We start from the raw sequence: 17,135 nt of genomic DNA on the forward strand, positions 1-17,135 counted from the left end.
GGGATTAAAGGTATGCACCATCATGCCTGAATATGAGTTATTGAAATAAACATGTAAGGTATTCTATTCAGTGTCAGGTAATATTAACTGTTGCTACTGTGGTATTTTTTCTTCCTTCCTTCCTTTGCATTGACAGCTCCAGAGAAACAACTAAATTTATTTTAACATATGGTAATTTTGTAGATGACAAAATAAATAGTTGAGGTGGGTTATAAATATTTTCAGGGTAATGACCATGTGGTTAGGTTTATCCCATAAACAGGGACTTTCAGATTCTTTGCAGCTTTCCTTTTTGTTTCCTAAGGATTTCCAGTGGATCTTAACTTTGGGGGTCACTTTTCCCTGTGATTCTTATGTTGGCAACCTTGAGCCCTGGACACCTATTTTTTATTTTTTTCTTTGTGTGTGTGTTCAGGCTAGTACTCTTCCTGCCTCAGCCTCCCATATGTTGGAACTCCTCTAGGCGTATGTCACTCTGCCTGGCATCTTGTGTTGAGGTTTTAAGGAACAAATCGCCCTAGTATCATTCTTATTTATTAATAATTCATTGAAGTAATTCTGTGCCCTAATACTAAGAAGTGACTTCTAGACTTTAAAAGGGTGAGTTCATATTGTGTGAACTTTATCTCAATAGACTAATAGTAAAACATGTTTAGGCATCTCAATTTTCTAAGAGAAAATAGCTAAATATTGGTATGTATATATTGCTTTCCCAAGATTGAAGGATATAAAATAACCACCAGGTTCTTTTTATTTTTTATTTCTCCTATGAGCAGATGAGGTCAGTGGCGTGGGAGGAGGTAGGGGATACTACAGCAGTAGGCAAGCTGCACTTTGCACCTGTTCTTGCCTTCTTAAACCTAGAGAGTGATTGACATCTGGGAGGAGACTGTTTTCCATTGAGCAGCAGCATTCAGAGATGTTACGGTTTCTTTGCAGACTCCATGGAATATTGTGATGAGCCCTGTGATGCCTATGACGTGGAGCAGACCCCTCAAGGGTTCCGGGCCACTGTCAGTGCCCCTAGCCTGCTCTACAAGTAAGTGAGTTCCCCTCAGCTTCATGGGATAGTATTTCCTGGAGACCCAGCAGGGAGCCAGCTCTTCAGTCCTCCACACTTACTGTGAAGCTTGATTGCTAATGATAGAAGAGTTTAGTATTTTGTGTCCTGAAATGTCAAAAGACTAATTACAGATTAATGTAATCATCCTGTGTTCATTGCCACATCCTGTTGACTTTCACTTTTAAATGTCCTTTGACTCTACTGATTACCTTTGTCTTTACTGTTATCTCTTTCTTTAAAACAAAACAAAACAAAAAAAAAACCTCATTTAATGACTGTGTGACTATTGATCTGTATGTAGGTACACTACCTCTGTGTCTGGTGTCCTAGGAGGATAGAGGAATTTGTTGAATCCTCTGGAACTGGACTTAACAGGTAGTTGTGAGACACATGATGTGCATACTGGGAACCAAACCTGGGTTCTCTGCAAGAGCAGCAAATACTCTTAATCACTAAGTGTTTCTTCCATCTCTCCGTGGATTTCTTAAAATAGTTTCAACAGTCTCTCCACATTCCTACTCTCTTTGTTCTTCACATAGAAAATGGAATGATTTAAAAACCTTTTTTTTTTGGAGATTTGTTTTCATGTGAGTTGTTTTGCCTGCATATATGTCTGGACACCATGTGTATGCAGTACTTGTGAGGGCCAGAAGAGGTCACTGTATTCCTCGGAACTGGAGTTACTAGCCTCCCTGTGAGTGCTAGAAATTTAAGGGGGGGGGGGGTCCTTTGGAAGAGCAGTCAGTGCTTTTATCCACTGAACCATCTCTCCAGCTCGCCACCTCCCCTTTAAATTTTTTATTTTTTATTTTTTGAGACATGGTCTTGCTTTATAGTTAAGGCTGACTTGGAACTCTTGAGTTCTTGATCCGTCTGCCTCAGCCTTCCATTTACTGAGTGAGATTACAGATGTGCATCACCTCACCAGGCTTGAAATGATTAGCACTTTTGCTTAGAATCCACCTGTGGGGGCTTGTGAGATGTTTCAGCAGGTAAAGGCACTTAGCATGCAGGCCTGGTAACCTGAGTTTCATCCTGGGAACTTTGTAGAGGTGGAAGGTGGGGGCAGACTGAGAGTTTCTCTGACTTCCATGTAGTATGCTGTGGCAGGTGTACCCACATACACACTTATGTATACACACTTTACACACTAATAATACATTTTAAAAACTCTGTCAGTGGTGTTCCACTAGAGATGGAATTGTGGTTCATTAAAGCAATAGCTAAAATTGTGAATATGCCTTAGCTGATTCTACATTTTTTTTTTGTTTGTTTGTTTTCTTTTTGCTTTAGGTCTTTCTCTTCCTTAAGGTTAGAACATCTACCTGGTATTTTCAGTTCCTCACATGTGCTGCGGTTTTTTCCAGCCTTTGAGTTGTGTGTGCTGTGCCCTTTGCCTCAGTCTTTCCCCTTCCTTACCTGGTTATATTCTCCCTCCTAGAGAAGTGTGCTTTGATCCCAGCCATCCCTGCCTATCACTGATTATCCTACTGTGTGTTTTTATAATGCCTCTGCTTGTGGTTTGTAGTGTTTATCATAGTCTGTTGGTAGTCACCTGTGTACTGCTTGCTGTCCCCTCCACAGATGGGAAGCTTCTGGAAGGCAGGGGTTTGTCTGGTCATTAAGTGCCTATCAAGACTGCTGTGCTTTTTCAAGGATCACTGTTGTGAATTGCTTTATGAACTTTGTGATCACTTTAGCATGTGCTTGTGTGCCTTAACCACTAATAGAATGTTTTCAGAAGCTGTAGCGCCCGTGCTACAATCTGTTCCACGAATTGGGCAAAAGCCTAGAGATTGAAGTAAGAGACAAGACAGCGGGTCATTCATTCAGTGACATTATTGGAATGCTGATTGCCGTTTATTGAGGGGATGGAATGGGCTTAAATACTGACTTACAGCACAGTGGAAAATAACAGGATTTTTGGGCTTAGCTCCTCCCCATGAGGTGTGTGTTAGCAAAACAGGAAGAGTACCAATAAAAGCTTTGGGGCAAGGAGTTCCGGCCAACAGCTTCAGGCTTGCTCAAAGTGCCTCTGGAGTCCATGGCAGGGCCCTACAATAAGCTAACTGATTTCTTTTGGGCTTGCCTGGGAAGATCATCTGGTCTAAAAAGTCCCATCAGTTCTTGCTATTGTTTTTCTTTTCTTTTCTTTCTTTTTTCCTTCTTATATTTGATGAGGTCGGTCTACTTGGGGAGGAGAACTACAAATAGGGAATCAAATGCATTTGAACTCTAATAGTTTCATCCTGGAGAACATTCTGAAATACCTACTGTGGATAAAATTCTCCTTGAACATAGCCAAATGGAACACCAAAGTTAACCCTGATGACTCAACCACATTCTTCCTAGGTTCTGATGATATTTTCTCCTAGGAGTCATGATGTTAAAATGACATGCTTCAGCTTCCTGAAAAACAAAATGACTGTAACATGTCTTAATGTACATAGGTCCTACTGCTGAGGTGTGTTGAAATTCCTTGAATATCTAATTCTGATGATGGCCTTTTGCATCCCATAGACTCTTAAGTTCTTGTGTTCCTGATGAACATATGAATATTAGATTAGGTATTGGGCCCTTAAGTCCTAATTAGTAGATAACATTCACTGAGAAGATTCTCCCCAACCCCCGCCCTTTTCTTTCTTATCTTTCTTCTTCCCCTGGACTGGAACTCGCAGTCTGCCTGCTTCAGTTTCCCATCTGCTGAGATTACAGGTGTATGCCACATGCCTACTGAGAGATTGCTTACTTAATTTCTATGGGCTTATTTGGATCAAGGTTTTGCAGTGCTTGGGATAAACCCAGGGGCTCTTTGCACATTGTGGGATAAGTGCTCTACTACTGAGCTATATAACCCCAGCTGAACATCTCATTGTTCAAAAAACAAAAAACAAAAACAAACAGAAAACCAAACTGGCCTATTACTATATTAGTCTTTGTTATTCCATGTAGAGACAGTTGACTAAGCTAGCTGAAGCAGTAAAGTATATATAACGTCTCAGGTTCAGTTCCCAAATGGTTCTCTAAAAGAGTAGTTTTAGAAATAGTTACCTGTAGTATTGGGTGTAATTGAAATTGTAGAAGTAGAAATAATGTTCATGACAGGGAGGTCTTTCCATTAACTTTACTATCCTGTGATAGTCTCTTAGTGCTTTATAGACTCTGAGACATCTCTCCTGGGATATAGAAGTCTCATTCATGTTAGCACTTCTAATACTGTGGATTCCAGAAGATAACCTTGGCTTGTCAGGATTATTTATACTAGAGGCCCAGGCAAAGAACATAACCAAGTTAGTAGTAAATGACTGAAATGGGGTAGATGAAAGCTGGGAGAGAATGGTGTAGAGGTTGTGATAGGTTTGTCCCATTTTTAAGGGGAAGTTGAAAATTGTGTCCAATTGCTGTGAGTCATCAGATTGTTAGTATTTCAGAACCTGTACATGCACAAACACATACAGAATATGATATGTATAGCAATGATATATTATTATAATATAAATTATATCTGTGTTGAAATCTCTTAAACAAAACATGAGTATGTGCTGTACTTAATTCAGGGTCACATGCTTACTTCCTATTTCTCCTTTTTTCTTTCTATTCTCTCTCTCTCTCTCTCTGTGTTTATCCCAGGTTAGTCTTGAACTAGTGATTTTCCTGCCTCAGCCTCCTGAATGCTCCTCCTGATTTCACCAAAACATGGCTCTTTTTGTGCTCTACACACTATCTAAATGGTGACTCCTGATCTCTTTTCAAAGCTCTTTACCCTTTGGTGTTTTGAATGAGGCTCATATATTTGAATGTCTGGTTCCCAGTCTATGGACTATTTAGGAAGGATTAGGAGATGTGATTGTATTTGAGGAGCTGTATCAATGAGGGTGGGCTTTGAGATTATAAAATCCCATGTAGTGAGGTAGTCCTTCTGTAGCACTGACCACGCCCATTGGGGGGGTGGAGCGATGGGCGGAGGTGACCTGAGGAAGGAGGTCGGAGGGGGCCAGGAAGGCGCTCTCTTTCTGGCGTGACTCGGACAGGAGAGGATCGGGTTGAATTTCCTGGTGTTCATCTGTCTAGGTTGTAAGTTATTTCTCCCTGATTAAACATCTATTCGGCCTATTTGTTTATCCTGATCCTTATTTACTGCAATATCTGGTGTCAGAAGTGGGATTTACCTGGGTTTTGCCCCCAGGCGGCAGAAGCCACCCCCCAATGGGCGTGGTCAGTGCTACAGAAGGACTACCTCACTACAATCCCACACCAGGCATCTCACTTATTCTATGCCTGGTGTTTGTAGATAAGATGTGAGCACTCAGCCAATGCTGACAGTGCCCTGCCTGCCTGCCTGCCTGCCTGCTGCCATGGGTCTTCTGTTTTCACGTTGAGTCAATAATGGCACCATTTGTCTGTGAGTGAAGAGAACATGTTCTATAAAGCTTAGTGACTTATATTTTTCTCTACTAATATTGCACTTTACTGAAATGGTTTTCTATAAGGTAGTGTCTCTGGCCATATGGAACCTAAACATGTATTTTTTTTTTTTTTTATTATAGGCACATAGTTGGAAAGAGAGGGGATACTAAGAAGAAAATAGAAATGGAGACTAAAACATCTATTAGCATTCCTAAACCTGGACAAGAAGGAGAAATTGGTGAGCTTTAGACATTGTTTACACTAATTGCTTTTGATTTATTTATTACAGGTGTGCAGAAACACACCCAACCTTCAAAATTTTTAAATTATATTTAGTGTATGTCTGTGTCTGTGTGGGTACATAGTGCCATGACACGTTTGGAGGTCAAAGGACAATCTACAGGAGTTGGTTCTCTCCTTCATGTATGTGGGTTCTGGCGATTGAACTTAGGTTGTTAGGCTTGACAACAGTGTCTTTATCCATTGAGCCATCTCACTGATCACTCCTCAATCCCTTCTCTTTTTAGACATGGTGTTACGTAGCCTAGGCTGGCCTTAAACCTTGAGAGAGAGTGAGGGAGAGGGAGGAAGGAACAGGGAGAGAGAAGGAGAGGGAGACGGGGGAAGAGAGGTACATGCATGTTCTTTGTGTGTGTTGTTCATGTGTTCCTGTGGGTATGCATGCTTCTGGGCATGTGGAAGCCAGAGGTTGATATTAAATGTCTTTCTTTCTCAGTTGGTCTCTGTCTTAAATTTTTATGTTTGTTTATTTTAGAGATAGGGTCTCTCACTGAACATGGAACTTACTGATTTGGCTAGACTGATTGGGTAGCAAGCCCCAGGATCTTTCTATCTCCACTTCCCAAGCCCTGGAGTTACAAATATTCTCCACACCCAAGTTTTATTTGGGTTCTAGGGATTCAAACTCATGTCTCAATGCTTGTGCTGCAATCACTTTACTGATCAAGCCACCTCCCCAACCCCAAATACTTTATTTTCAGATTTATTCTGTTTACATCAAATTCACCAGTGGTTTTCTTCACCTTGGTGCTGTTTGCTATACCCATGATCCCTTTCAGATCCCTGGATATAATAGTGTCAGATGGAGTCTACCTGTCAAGCATTTGTGGGTCCTTGAGCCTGTTAATGTTTTTCTTCCTTTGTTTGCAGTGATCGCTGGTCAGCATCGAAATGGTGTAATTTCAGCCCGAACACGGATTGATGTCCTTCTGGACACCTTTAGAAGGAAGCAACCCTTCACTCACTTCCTGGCCTTTTTCCTCAATGAAGTTGAAGTTCAGGAAAGATTTTTGAAGTTCCAGGAGGAAGTGCTGGAGAAGTGCTCCACGGTAAGTGAAGGGCATGCGAGCCAGTCAAAGATGGTGCCAAGGGGAAGCTAGGAGGGTGAGTCCTGAGATGTTTACAAAAAAGGGTGATTGGTTGCCAAGATCGAACCAGATGAGGTCACTGCATGAATGGCATAGGGCACCTAGGTGCTTGATAAGTTGACCTTTAAAACCATTGGCTGGCTGTTTTCCCATCCTGTGGTTTTTTTTTTTTTTTTTTTTTTTTTGCCTTAAAAAATGCTTGCTATGGGGCAATATATGAGTTCCTGCTTGACTAGACTCCCTGCTGCATCTGATTGTCTCCAGGATCCTGGGAGGAGGCTAGGGAACAGGCAATAATGCACTTATTCTTTCTTGGACCTAGCTCAGCCTTCCATGGTTGGGCTAAGACTCTGTATCAAGTGGAAAACAAAATCAACACAGGCACACATGCATGCACTACAGTGGGGGAGAGAATAGGAATGGAGCCACTGACCATTCCCTGGTGACCATCAACAGTCAGTACCCCTCAGCTCCCTCTCTGCTGGAATGTTTCCTGCTTTGACCTTGTGCAGGTCTTTTGCAGGCAGCCATATCTGCTGTAAGCTAAGGACTGTAATATTTACGAACAGAGATGCTGTTTGCCTCTGAACCTTGTCTCTTTAAAGATTTATCTATTTTTAATTCTATGTGTATGAGTGTTTTGCCAGAAGAGAAGGATAGATCTCCTGGAACTGGAGTTATTAGAGATCATTAGCCACCATGTGGATGCTTGGAACTGAACCTGAGTCTTCTGCAAGAGCAGCCAGTGCTTTTAATTGCTGAGCCATCTTTTCACCCCTGGACTTTTAGCCCTTTGACCCCTCCTCCTCTCTGTTTTCTGAGCCTTGAGAGATGTTTTGTTTTGTTTTTGACTGTTTGTTTTTGTTTTTCAATCAGGGCTTTTCTGTGTAATAGCTTTGGCTGTCTTGGAAATCGATTTGTAGACCAGGCTGGCCTGGAACTCACAGAGATCTGCCTGCCCCTGCCTCCCAAGTGCATAGTTTTTTCTTTTTTCTTTTGTTCTTGAGAGCTTTTTCAATGCAAATGGTCTACTTAAAAGTTTGAAGTTTAAAAAAGTCTCTACTTAGTTTTCCCGGGTGGAAGGATTAAAAATTAAAATTATATTGAGAATTATCTTACAGTGAAAGTAGCTTTGGATTCTAATTTGTATAGATTCTAATAGATGCATAGATTTCAGTGACTGTCATCACTGTTCAAATCTAGAGCAGGCTCATGCCACAGGCAGCCCTTGCAAAGCTGTGTTTCCCATCCTAGTGGTATTCATTGTTGTCTTCCTGAGACCATTATAGTCATGGAATCATACTGATAGGCTGTCGACACAGGCCTCTTTCATTTACAGTAATGTAGTCCACTCCTCATTCTTCCTGAGTTGGGTTCTACTTCATGGGTACACTACAGTTTTGCTTATTAATCTGTTACTGGACATCATTTGGACTTTTCTAATTTCTGGTATTTATGAATAAAATTGCTGTGAACAATTGTGCAGATGTTTTTATATAAACATAAACTTTCATTTCCTTACAGTAAATACCCAGGAGTGAGATTTCTAGTATGTGTTGTAGGCATATGTTTAACTTTACAAAAATATTACCAGTGTTGGTGAGGTGGCTCAGTGGGTAAGTGTTTGCTGTGCAAGCCCGACAACCTCGGTTCGGTTCTTGGAACCCATGTAATTTGGGTGGAGGAAACTGAGTTCACAAAGTTGTCTTTTCACCTCTACATGAGTGTTGTGGCATTCACACATATCCCTTACCTCACACCCACCCACACACCCATATCTCATCACACACACACACACACACACACACACACACACACACACACACACGCTTGTTTTCAACCTGATGCTAGTCCTTTCAAGAATGTATGGTTTGCAAATATTTTCTTTCAATATTTCAATATTCTCTTACCAGTAATTTTTTGTGGAATAAATATATTTTATTTTGATGGTCTAGTTATAATTTTCTGTATTGTAGATCTTCTGATGTTATAACTAACACCTTTTTATGTACATAGCTATGCCTTCTTTCAGATTTTGTATGGTTTTGTCTTGCTTTTTTTCCCTCCTCCCTCCCTCCCTCTCTCCCTACCTTCCCACCTTTCCTCTTTTTCTCCCTGTCCCTTTGTTTCTGCTGCCTATATATTGTTTTATGTTATTTTTAAAATTTTATTTGTCTAGGCAGGGGTGGCATGTACCTTTAATCCCAGCACTTGGGAGGCAGAAGCAGGTGGATCTCTATGAGTTCGAGGCCAGCCTGGTCTATAGAGTGAGTTCTAGGACAGCCAAAGATACACAGAGAAATCCTGTCTCAAGCAAGCAAACAAACAAAAAGTTTTATTTATTGGGTGTGTGTGCGAGAGAGGGAGAGGGGAAGGAATAGGGAGAGAGGGAGAGAGAAAGGAGTGAGACAGAGAATATGTATGTGCACCATGTGTATACTGGTGTCTTTGAAGGCTAGAACTTCTCTTAACTACTGAGCCTTCTCTCCTAGTCCATTTTATTTACTTATTTAAAATTTTATGTTATTTTATGTGTATGGGTATTTTGTCTACATGTATGTATGTACACCATATGTGAATCTAGTCTGGTGCCAGCAAAGGCCACAAGAGAACATTGAATCTCCTAGAAATGGGGTTACAGAGGGTTGTAAACTGCCTTGTGAATGTTTCAAATCAAACCTGGATCCTTTGGAAGAGCAGCTAGTGCTCTTCTGAGTTCTCTCCAGCTCCATCAGTACCCTATTTTGTCTTTTTGGATGGTCTCATGTGTAGCATAGGCTGGTTTTGAAGCCTCAAGTGTCCTGCCTTAGCCTCTGAGTGCTGAATTATAGGTGTGTGTTTCCACTCCCAGGCTCTTTTTTAAGATAGGGTTTCTCTGTGTAACAGCTGTAGCTTTCTGGCTGGAACTAGCTCTGTTGACCAGGCTAGCCTTGAACTCACAGAGATTCTCCTGCCTCTGCCTCCCAAGTGATGGGATTAAAGGCATGTGCCACCACAGCCTGGCTCAGGCTGTCCTGTTAAAGCTGGATTTGGGGTGCTAAAATATAGTGAGGTAGATATGTGGGTATAGAAATATTGGAAACTGGGTGCTTTTGTGCATCAGTGTGAGAATTATTAATAATGAGGCTATGAGGATTAGATTCAGACTGTACAACTATGAAGGACAATCGGGACATCATAGAGATTACATACATAACCCATGGTAAATTGGCTTTTAGTTCTTACAAGATTTATGTGTATGTCAGATACTCAAATGTGTGTTAGAAAGTAGTTTTCATTTATATTTCAAAGCAAGGTGACTTCATTTTTCCTGGGAATGGAAAGTGGGCTAGGAGTTCAAAAGTACTGGCATGAGAGATATGATTCAGAGGCAAGACACTTGTTTGGTTCAGCAGTACAAGACAAAAGAAAGCAAGACCAGAATCATGAAGTGTCAAAGCATCACTTTTTTTTTTTTTTTCCCCTGGCAGTGAGGTTGGTCAGTTTTGAAGTTCTGGTCCTTGTAAATACCAGTGTAGCTGAAGCTCAGACTTAGTTTTCAGTGTTATGAATTCTTCATGTGAGACAAATGCATTGTGACTAGTCTGTTTCTTTGTGTGTGTATCTCTGCACACCTTTTCATATTTTTGCTTTTCTTTTGTCTCCTGGCATAGGCTGGTAGGGAGCAAATACTGGAAAGATTACTTTAGTTCTACCAGAATGAGATTCTCTGCTATGAACATCATGCTGGCCTTAGTCAGCCTAAATTACTTCTGTCCTGTTTTCAGGGAGACTTCATACTGACATAGCCTCCTTCCTGCTTTCAAACCATTCCCTGGGAGCAGCAGGGGAAGTACACAACATAAAAGAGGAAATAAGTGAGGGACTGTTACCTCTGTTATTTGGGAGAGGTTTTTAGTGAGCTTCATTCTGGTGTTAGAATGACAGAGCAGTGACTTTAAAAGCCTGTAGTCATTTTCTGGTGGCAGTCTGCATGTGTGATCCCAGGTCAGGTGAATTCTGTCCCAGAAGCCTTGAGGACCTTGTACTTGTCCACCTAGGTACCATGTGTATCCTCAGAGGCTGCATGACGTCAGTTTATTTTGGTTCCTCTTAAGCTCACCTGAGATATCTGATAGAGTTTCATTGTCATTAAAAGGGGACAGGGTGGAATCAGCAGTGTGGTATCCACACCTTTAATCCCTGCACTAGGGAGTCAGAGGTGGGGGATCTCCTAGTTTAAGGCCAACCTGGTCTACATGGTAAGTTATAGGCCAGTCAGGGCTACATTATGAGACTCTTACATGGGGAAGAAAAAAAAAAAAAAAAGGTATCAACATTCCTTCATTTAAAACATAGGAAAATGAAATCCCTCTTTTCCTTTCTTCATTGCTTTTTGAGACAGGGCTTTGTTTGTAGTCCAGGCTAGCCTGGAACCCACTATATAATTCAGGTTGGCTTCAAATTTGAAATGATCCTCTGCATCAGCCTCCCAGGTACTTAGATTGTAGATGTGAACTATCATGCCTGGCATTAGTTTTTTACTTATATTAAAGCTATCCTTAATTTTTCCTGTTCATGATGGTATTATAAATCGCCTTTTTGAAAATTGCAGTTTTCTTTTTGTTTCAGTTTTCAACTGTCTGTCACTATTATATGGAAATAATTGGTTTTTGTTTGTTGACATTGTCAAGTTGACTTTTGTAAATGAGTGTGTAGGCCTACAATAACAAAGCACCAAAGCCTGGAGGGCTTACAGAACACTGATTCATTTCTCCAAATCCTGGAGACTGGAAATCTGAGCTAAATAACTAGGTGGGATTGATTTCTTCAAAACCAATGTCCTTGGCTTGCAAATGGCTATCTTCTTCTGGTGTCTTCCCATGGGCTCCCCTTTGTGTTTTTCTGTGTCCTAATGTCTTATATGGGCTCTAGACATCAGGTTGGAGCCCATCCATATGATTTTAGTTTTTCCTTAATTATCTTAGCAGACAATCTGTTACCAAATATATTCATACTCTAAGGGTCTCATGTAACTCAGGCTGGTCTTGAACTTGACACACAGCCAAGGATAATCATGAGTTTGTGATCCTCCTGACTCTGCCTCCTAAATTCTGAGATTATAGTACTACCATACTGGGCTTCAGAAACCTCATCCTACACTTCTATCACACACTTTGTTGGATTACTTCCTTAGAAATAAGTGGCTTCTTCTGTCTCTTTGTTTGATAGTATGCTCCTTGACATCACCCTTCACTCTCCAAGGAAATGAAATTTACTTTTAGCAGAGTGTTTCCTGAAATTACCTTCTCTCATCAGTTACGTAGGAAATGTTACTTTGACTGTAGGCATTATCACCATGGTCCCTGTGCTTTAGCTTCCTAAGCTGAGTGTTCAGTGTGGGATTTAGCTGCTCACAGACGTTGATAAGGTAATTTTCATCTGTGTGATCTGCAGATAAATGGTACCTTATTTTTTCAGGCCTTCCTTGCTCACATTATGATTCATAAATGTCTTACTGTCTCTAATTTCAAGAAGTATATTACAGCCCTGTGTATCTCTCAATCATCTGTAGCTAGTGATACCGCTATAATTCCACTTTATCTCACAGCAGGGTTGGTAGAAAGCACATCAGTAATGAAAAACAGTAATTCAAACTGTGTGGTGGAGCATTCTGAGGCTTATAGATCTGTCTGCAGCAACCAGGGGGTTTTCAGGCTTCCTAGAGAACCTGAATCGGTTTTAGCTCCCAAGACATGATTTTCATATTGTGTGAAGCTGCCACTGGGCTGAAATAACTCTTGGCTCTAAGTTCTCCTACTCTCGGCTAATTAGGTTTTCTTTTTTTTTCTAGTAGGATTATTCACTAAAAAAGAAAATTATATATAAAATCTTTAACATCATTTAGAATTCTTTATATATTAAGGAAATTAGAAAACTTGTAGTTACCTTATGAAATGATTTAGATGAAGATGGTCTGGTTATAAGAAGAATCATAAACTCCAATTCTGATGAAAAGGGAGCTACTTACAGCATTCACACATTTCACACAGTTCATATACTCTATTAAATGCCTACTGCATGCTCTATAGAGATAACACATTGTAAGTCTGTATTTTATACTAATAGTGGACCCTGCCCTTAAGGATTCCACATCCTACTGGGGTCAGGGCGTAGACTCCTCCCAGAAATGGTACTGTAAATGGAATGCAATCAGAGCAGTGCAGTGGGTTCCTAGAGGGGATTCTGTAGCAGTTAGAAAAGGCTTGCTAACGTCAGTGACATGTAGGATTTTGAAGGAAGGGCAGGAGTTTCTGCCAGGCCAATCTGGAGAGGACATGGCATTCTTGAGGTGTTGAGGGGAGGATAAAGAGTTTCTTGAGACTGGAAAGAGAACAGGCAGGAATGATCTAGGGGTCCAAAGGCAATCGATAAATAGCTTCCAGGTTCTGACGAATCTTAATTTGCATAGCTCCTGTAAAAAAACAAAAAACAAAACAAAACAAAAAAAACCTAATGTAGTGAATTTAGTATTGTAGAAAAATAATTGTGAAGGTGGTATGGAGGACACCTTCAGAGGTAAAGAGTTCAGTACCAGTTAGCCTGTTGATATAGTCTCAAAAGAAGCTGGGGTTTCTGGCATATTTGGGAGGGATGTATTCCAGGGATGTTTCATAGGCTTTCTCCAAAGTGGGGTAGTAATAGTCCTGGAGTCACAGTGTTGGTAGGACGAATAGAATGACTTCATTTTAGAGCAGACAATGATGTAGATAGTGCTACATGAGTGTCAGATGCTGTGTTATAAACCTATTACAGCAAATAGGACTTGCAATAATCCTGTGGGTTAAAAGATAGAGGTGAGGGAAAGAGTGACGTCATTGACTCCTGAGGGGCCGGAAGTGTAGTTGAATGTTAGAGTACTCATCTAGTGTTCTTGAGGCACTGAGTTCCATCCCCAGCTCTGCTGAAGGGAGTGTGGGGGTAGGGGGAGAGTCAAAGCCAAAGCTGAGGATCCACCTGCAGCACTATCACTAGTCATCAGTGTTTGTCTTTGGGAATTGATGTTGGTTCTAGAAGCATTGCTCATGTAAGGAGCCTTTGAAGCTTGGCTGTTCTTTCTTAGTAGAACCTCTCTACTTTCTCAGCAAGTCTGAATAGAGAGGCTTTATAGGCCAGAAGAGTCAGTGTATGTGACTTAACAAGCTATTTCATTAATAACCCATAGAGGCTCTTAAATGAAAGTCAGTTTTCCTGAACACTCTAAAGGAATAATGGGAATGACTCAGCAGAGCCTCGTTTAGTTTCCAGTGCTGCTAGAACAGGGAACATAGATCTGGTTTGTTTAGTGTTGCCTAGTCGTGTAGAAAGCAGGAGGCATTCTGTATTTATTCCATGCTGCTGTGTGTCAGAGACTCCATATAAATGTCACTTAACCTCCAGAATGGACCTGAGATGGAGGTATCACAGACCATGAGCTAGGTTTCAGAGCAGCTCGGTGATAGGCTACTGATAGCTGGCAGTTAGACCTTGAACCTGGTTTGTCTGGTTGCAAATCCAAACACTCACCACTCTGCCTCATTTAGATAACTTCATATGTTAGTGAAGTTTGTATCATTTCCCCAGAAGTGCTTCAATGGGATTTTGCCACAAAATAATAATACAATGAACAGAAGGACAGGCCTCCATGTTTATTTCCTTTCCGTTTGTACAGAGCATCAGGAAGTGAACTGGTGAGTCCTCCACAGATGCCTGTTTTCTGAGCAGCTTTCCTTATTTATGGACTTCCTGTGGGATACTTTATAGGGTCTTTGACTTAGAGGTAAGGTAGGTGATCTCTCCTACTTCATAGAAGGGAAACTGAAGCTTAGAAAAGTAATGTGACTTGTCTAGCAATAGTGGGTTGGTAACAGTGGAGTTAGGACCTGAGACATATTCTGGAGTAAGGCCTGAGCCTTTGTAACTCCTGAAGCTGCTGACATATGTAGTTTGATGATGATGATTTTTTTTTTTTTTTTGGTCCCTGGTAGTCAGCATCTACTGTCAAGGCAGAATACAGTGATCAGAATGATCAGAATCTGCTGATTTTGTTTCTTAGTCACCATGGAATAAGGATGACCTTGTAGGTCCATGTCTGAAGAGAGACTTCCTGTCTGCTTACAGACACTCTGGCAGATGCATCTGGGTGATGGCTTGTGTGATTTGAATGTTAAGAAAGCAGAAAGAATGCCCTACGGTGGGGTAATCCTTTGTACTCTCTTCATGCCTTTCCTTCAAGCTTGTCAGTTTTTGAGTTACATTGCCAGCATTTCCTGGAGCACTAGACCGGAAATGAGATGGGCCAGAGGGTGTGATGCTGCACACGTGTCATCTGAGCTACTTGGGATGCTGAGACAGGATGGTGGCAAATGCAAAGCCTAGCTGGGCTATAGCTATATGTGGTAAAGTGCAGCCTGAGTCACTTAGCAAAATTCTGTCTCAAAATAAAAAAAGGCTGGGTATATAGCTTAGTGGTAGAATGCTTGCCTAACATGTGAGAGACCCTCAGTTCAGTTCCTAGGATCTAAAATAAAGTGAAATCAGCAAAACCCTGTGAGGATGATGTGGCTGCTAGTGGGAAACTACAGCTGCACTTTAGTGCCGAGTTAAGACTGTGACTGGGGGCTCTAAACTCTGACTCAGGCTTAAACATGACTCTGATGGAGGCTGCTTTAGGTTTGTTTTGTGAGACCCTGTGTGACCCATAAAGAAACTGAAGCTCAGAGATGTGACTTTTCCATAAAGAAGCATGCTTATTTTTATCCAGACAAAACTGCCTCAGGAAATTCCTGTTATTTCACCCGTTTGCCTCTCCTGGGTGGAAGGTCAATACCGTTAGAATTTTCAGGCGCCAGCCTGGGTGGCCAACCTAATGGAGCAGAACAGTTTCAGCTACAAATAATGGCAGACTTGGAGCAGGGCCCAGTGTAATTAAACCCTGGAGTAAAGAACTTGATGTTGGTCTTGATTTGTTTCAATGAACAGGCTTGAAGTAGGAGTATATATTCCGAGCAAAGGGAAACAATGGCCCTAGAGATTTATATCACTGTCTTTTAAGATTGTTTGATCTTATATTAAATTTAGACCATTCTGTAAAAGATATGGTTGGCTTAGTTTTACTTATTTACATATTTATTTTGGTAGATGACAGTGCTAAGCAGGGTAAAATTTAGTGTTTTTCTGCTCATTAAAAGACTTCCCAGTAAGGTTACTTATGAATTTCCAGTAGAGTTAAAGACAGGATGACCTCATGACTCAAAATTACCATAAAGACTTGAGTTCATGTAACCTTGAGATATTCCTTTGTTCTATGTTCTATTGTACTTCATGTATTTAGTTTCCCAGTATTCAGCATTTCCTTGTCAAGTAAACCCAAGCTGATAGAAGTGGTAGTCTCTTGAGGGTAAGGTGACTCCATTACCTTTTCTGTTGCTATGACAAAATACTTGATAAAATAAAATAAAAACAAAACAAAACAAAACAAAACAAAACAAAAAAAAAAAAACAAAAACAAAAAAAAAAAAAAAAAAAAAAAACAATGTAATGGGGCTGTCGAGATGGCTCAGCTACCAAGTCTGCTGAATCAAGTTCAGTCCCTGGAACCCATATGGTGGAAGGAGACAACTGATTCCCAAAAGATGCCCTTTGACCCCCATACATGTGTGTTGTGGCTTGAACATGTGTACACACACACACACACACACACAGTGTAATAATTTAAATAATAAATAAAAACTTTTTAAAAGGGACAGGAAGGAAAGGGTTTGTTTTGGTTGTTTCAGAGCTATCAGCCAATGGTAGAGTTCCCCATCCTGTGGGCTTGAGGGAAGGAGGCTGGGAGTATTGGGGGGGGTATGCTGGGCTGTGTAGTCTTAGGTAACCTGGACTGTCCCATGAAACCCTGTTGCAAAAAGATGAGAGAAAAAGTATTCAGAATTTGTTTTAGTGTGAACCTGGTGTTCATTTGACTTCTTCTCCCCCATTATGTGTTGTTGTTGAGAGAGAAACTGAAGCATTAATCTAATTAATCTTACCAATAAAAAAATTGGGAGTCTGATATCTGGTAAAAACCTGAAAGATCAGAGAAGCAGGGGAGCAGCCACAGTTGCTGCCTACCTCTCCTTCTCCTATAAGCCTCTGAGTGGTTATTTGGAAACTGGCAGGTGGGAGAGAGGCATCTGCTACAAGAAACTATGGTTTTGTGCATGTTAAGGACACACTATACTGCTGAGCTGTACCCCTGCCCCCTTTAATTAGTCTTC

General features: G+C 40.9%; 1 protein-coding gene across 6 annotated transcripts in view; it reads left to right on the forward strand.

The window, feature by feature from the left end:
- Positions 1-17,135, forward strand: part of Ascc1 (activating signal cointegrator 1 complex subunit 1) — a 79,644-nt gene that overhangs the window by 2,348 nt on the left and 60,161 nt on the right. For 5 of the 6 annotated variants that reach the window (XM_051186766.1, XM_051186762.1, XM_051186761.1 and 2 more), the window contains exons 3-6: positions 940-1,039; positions 2,357-2,374; positions 5,611-5,708; positions 6,641-6,819. In XM_051186766.1, the coding sequence (XP_051042723.1) occupies positions 940-1,039; positions 2,357-2,374; positions 5,611-5,708; positions 6,641-6,819 (395 nt within the window). The remainder of the gene's footprint in view (positions 1-939; positions 1,040-2,356; positions 2,375-5,610; positions 5,709-6,640; positions 6,820-17,135) is intronic. The other variant, XM_051186767.1, reaches the window with a different exon arrangement.

The sequence above is a fragment of the Phodopus roborovskii genome, unplaced genomic scaffold (assembly GCF_943737965.1).
Source record: "Phodopus roborovskii unplaced genomic scaffold, PHOROB, whole genome shotgun sequence".
Taxonomy (NCBI): Eukaryota; Metazoa; Chordata; class Mammalia; order Rodentia; family Cricetidae; genus Phodopus; species Phodopus roborovskii.